At 37.4% G+C, this 4722-nt stretch overlaps 1 protein-coding gene across 1 annotated transcript in view; it reads right to left on the minus strand.

The window, feature by feature from the left end:
- PALMD (palmdelphin) overlaps positions 1-4722 on the minus strand; it is a 59346-nt gene that overhangs the window by 7822 nt on the left and 46802 nt on the right. Inside the window, exons 4-6 of the mRNA XM_008589910.1 lie at positions 729-843; positions 563-596; positions 334-447 (exon numbers count right to left, since the gene is read on the minus strand). Coding sequence (XP_008588132.1) covers positions 334-447; positions 563-596; positions 729-843 — 263 coding nt within the window. The remainder of the gene's footprint in view (positions 1-333; positions 448-562; positions 597-728; positions 844-4722) is intronic.

Here is a 4722-nt window from a genome sequence, read left to right on the forward strand (position 1 = left end):
AAAAAAAAAAAAAAAAAAAAAAAAAAAAAGAATGCCTACTGGATGGAACATGTTGGGAGAGATATTTTTCACCAGGGAAGCTTTGCTTTTAAGGGTTTCTTATATCCTTCAGGACTTTATCTTCCCTGTCCCCTCATAGCTTGCTAAGAAATAAAATACGTGGAATAATCTCATTATTCTTCCCTACACAAGTGACTCATATATCTCATGGACATTTGTAAAATGGTCCACTGCTTAACCTGGAAGCATAAGATGTCATAGCTAGTTGTGAATATTTGATATTGTAAAATCTAAAATTGAGAACATGCCAGTGAATGCAGATTTCTCATATACCTTTTCTATTTTGTTCATCATCTTCTTTTCTTTCATTTTTCTCCTTTCTTAACCTGGATGGTATGTAGGATTTTGGAAGGTCAGGTATATTAGCATAGATGTCCTCAATTGACTCTGTAAAATTAATATGAATTCAAAATATATTTAGAATATATTTAAAGCAATGAGAAAAATTTCAGTGGGCTTATCAAAAATATCTTGGACATAAAATAGGCTGCTCAAAACATACCTTGTAATGTTTCTTCCTTTTCTGCCTTTACAGACTGCAAGAAGAAAGCATTCTCCATGACTAATACAGTTTGAAAAAATAAAACCTAAGTGTAAATATACTTTCAAGAATTATATAGTATTTGTGGATTCATTTTTTTGGGGAATTATAGTTTTGTAATGCTTACTCTTATTATGTCTTCTGTTGTCCTCTCAATTGATTTTAATTTCTTCAAAATTGCTTCTTCATTGGTTGAGATTTGCAGTTCAGCTTTTTCAAGATCTTGAATCTCTTTCTCAAGCCTGACAACAAAAAGATACTCTTTTTATTGCTCAACACAGTAGAAATGCAGGGTTCTCAAACATATCTTCCCCATATGCAAACTTTTCTTGCAATATCGCATGGAAGTAGCTGGACGCTTTCTAGAACCTATTGTCACACTTAGCATCACACCAAGCCTTACGATTAATACACAGAAGGTACCTAACACCTGACTTCGAAGGATTTTCAATACAAGTGTTTTTTTCTTGACAAAGGGACCTTTTAGGAAAAGCTTTTGACCTTTGTTCCATTTTCTTCATTGCAATTGCTAATGTTACTTCCAAATAAAAAGAGCTATTTCTTTTATAAAGAGATTTAAGTTTAAAACTGAACAAAAAGGAATGGTGCATTTGTAGTTATTATGTAGTTCACCAATTTTTCTTAACCAAGTCTCCATATAAATTATTTGGAGAAAACATGATAATGATTAAAATTGATTTAATAGTCATAGCTATTTAATGCTTAAAAACACTGATTATTTTAGCATTGAAAATAACACTTTGTTTTAATTTCACAGTTTCTGTAGTTCACCAATTTTTCTTAACCAAGTCTCCATATAAATTATTTGGAGAAAACATGATAATTATTAAAATTGATTTAATAGTCATAGCTATTTAATGCTTAAAAACACTGATTATTTTAGCATTGAAAATGACTTTGTTTTAATTTCACAGTTTCCTAAGAGTTGTGCCATATTATAGTGGGTAGGGTGAAGAAATGGGGAAATGGACAAAACGTAGTACAGTGGCCTCAACTGCTGCTGTTTATAGAGATTACATTTTTTGGAAAAAACAATGGGTACAATGACCTGACAAAGTATAAGGGACAAAGAGATACTTGAAATTGGATTGCTGCAAACACTTTGAACTGGTACCTTTGCCAGCATGCGAAGGCATGTCAGGTTCAAATGAACTCCAGGGGACAGCATCGTGACCTCCACTCTGTATAAAAACACAGGGCCACTGGCAATCACGCAGTTAGTAAGGCTGGCCCTTGGCGGCCATGAAACACATGTGGTTTCTCAGCCAAATACGCTAAGCTCTAAAGTCAGCTGCTCAGAGGATGGCTGATCAGATACAGCAGCTGGTCCAGGAGATGACAGCTGTAGATATTCGTGTCAGCTAAAATAACTGTCAGTTTTCTTGGCTTTGTTCTTGAAAATGGTTATAGGCCTGGGAGCTCGAAAATCCTGTGCTATTCTCACACCAATAATAGCCCAAGATGTGGTCTACTTGACCATTGTCCTTCTCACTGCTTCAGTTTCAAAGTTCCAACCTTTCTGCTGCCTCTGGCCATTGGTAGGTGGCCATTTATAGCCGGGCAGGTTTTCCTGCACAGAACTTCACAGTCAAATGTAGCACCCCTGGTTTCTTAGAAGTTACTAAAGTACGACTGCCATTCTATTAAAATTCCTTCCCATCCATGGTAGTGCATTTGCCAGTCAGTAGAGCTGTGGGGATACATGTTGGTCCAGTTTGGGAGAGTGGAAAGCTCTGTATTAAAAATGATAGATCTGGATTCTGTTCTGTCTCTGGCACTCACTACTTATGAGAATCAATTCACTTAACTTCTCTGAAACTCAGTTTTGTAATGTGCATAATAAAAATAATAGTACCTGTGTTACTTTATACAGATATTTGGTGAAGCTAAGAAGAGATGATATGCTTGAAAGCACATTGAATATGGTTGATATCAGAGGCAAGTGTATTATGGTATGATTCTTAAAGGTTTTCTGCAACACATTGCGCCTCTTTCTCCTTTCATCTCCTGTTCCACAGCATACTTTACTGAATATGCATGTTAGAGATAGTCTGCTTTTTGGTGGAAAACAAGGAGGCTTGGATAATTGCTGCAAGAAGCTCTTGGACCTCAGGATCCAGCTGTGGAATCAGGTAGACCTGGGTTTGAATCCTGGTTCATCTGCTGACTTCCTGTGTGACCTTAGACAAGTCACCAGCCCTCACTAAGACTCACCGTCTTCATTCATTAATTCATCAGTTTGCAAATATTTATTTAGCATCTATTTTGTACCAGTCACTATTCTATGTGTTGGGTATATAATACTGAATAAAACAAAGTCCCTGCCCTCAAGGAGTTTATATTCTAGTGGGAGACAATACACTCATACAGGGGTTGGCAACCTTTTCCTGTAAAGAGCCAGATAACTAAATATTTTAGGGTTTCATATATGGTTTCTGTTGCATATTCATCTTTTTTTTCTCTTTTTCTTCCTTTTACAGCCATTTAATAATATGAAAACAGTTCTTAGCTTATGTCTATACAGAAACAGGCCAGGGCTAGATTTCATCCTGAGCCATAGTTTGCCAACACACATGTATATATGTATACACACAATATACATATTTATTTATGAAGAAAAACATTTTCCACTAAAAAAAGCAGGATAAGGACTATAAACACCAAGATAAGGGGGGATAAAGAGAGGCCAGGAAGGAGGTACTATTTTACATAGTGTGGTCGAGGAAGGTCTCTGCTAGTGTCATTTGAGCAGAGACATGAAGGAAATGAGGGCAGGGCACATGAGGGCTTCAGGGAAGTGTGCTCCAGAGAGAAGAAAAATAACTAAAAAGCTTAAAGTAAGAGCAGAGGGAGAAAGGAGGTGAGTGGTGAGAAGTGAAGTCAGACAGGTGGCAGGTGGCCAGATCATACAAGGCTTTGTGCATGGGAGGCCCTTTGGGAAGCCACTGGGAGTTTGAGCAGAGAAGAAACATGCTGTGACTTGAAATTTAAGCAATTACATTGGCTGCTATGTTGAGAATAGACTGGAGGGGGCAAACATGGAGGTCAGTTGTCATAATATCCAGATGAAGACAGCTTAATCCAGGATGGTTGGTGGTAGAAAAGTGAGAAGTGGTTGGATTCTGGAAATATTTAAAAGGAAGAACTGCCAGAATTTGTTGAGGGATTACATGTGGCATGTGAGAGAAAGAGAGATGTCAAGGGTGATTCCAATGTTTGTGACCTGAATAATTGTAAACATGTGAATACAGTTGGCTGAAGAGAAGCCTGGGAGAGAGAAAAAAGGAGATTGGTGGGCGATATGTTAAATTATAGGTAGTCAAGTGTGATATGGAGAGGACAGCTGGATATAAAAATCTGGTGCTCAGAGAAGTCTGGGTTTGAACATGCAAATTTGGGAGTTGGTATGTACAGCTGTAGGAGTGGATAAGATTTCCTAGAAAGTAAAGGAGATAATTCCAAGGACTGAACTTTGGTCAATTCAACAGATAGAGGTCTTGTCAATGTTAACTACTTCATAGGGTTTTAATAAGGAATGAGAGAAATAGTGAGCACTAAGCAAATGTTAGTTTCTTTCTGTCTCTACCCCTTTCTATTCCTGGGACACAGAGATAGAGTTCTTGATTGGCCCACCCAATGGCATCTCAGGGAGTTATGAAATGCACTGGTATTTGTGGTTGTTTCCCTCTGAAGATGCAATGTAATGCCATATGATTCCATGAATATCCTTAATATGGTAAGAATATGAAGTTGAAAGCCTGCTAACCTCATCAATGTATCTGCTAATGAATGTTTTTGAAGTTTCAAGTCACAGGGTGAAAGTAGCCTCAATATGAGGTTACAGTCTAATGACACATCATGACATGTTGGTGAAAACTAAACATTAACAGACACCTCCCTTCCACTCTTTATCACTTAGTTGCAGCCAACTCTCAGTTAAAAAGGACAATAAGGACACCTTTTGGTGCTAATTACTCAGAATCACAAACTTCTGGCAGGAGATGCTTACTGATGCAGAGCATTTCTTTTTTTTTTTTAAATTTTTTTCCTTTTTGTCTTTTTTCGTGTCCGGCAATGGATCGCAACCCTCAGTGTCGTGC

Source organism: Galeopterus variegatus, unplaced genomic scaffold, assembly GCF_000696425.1.
Source record: "Galeopterus variegatus unplaced genomic scaffold, G_variegatus-3.0.2 Scaffold5750, whole genome shotgun sequence".
Classification (NCBI taxonomy): Eukaryota; Metazoa; Chordata; class Mammalia; order Dermoptera; family Cynocephalidae; genus Galeopterus; species Galeopterus variegatus.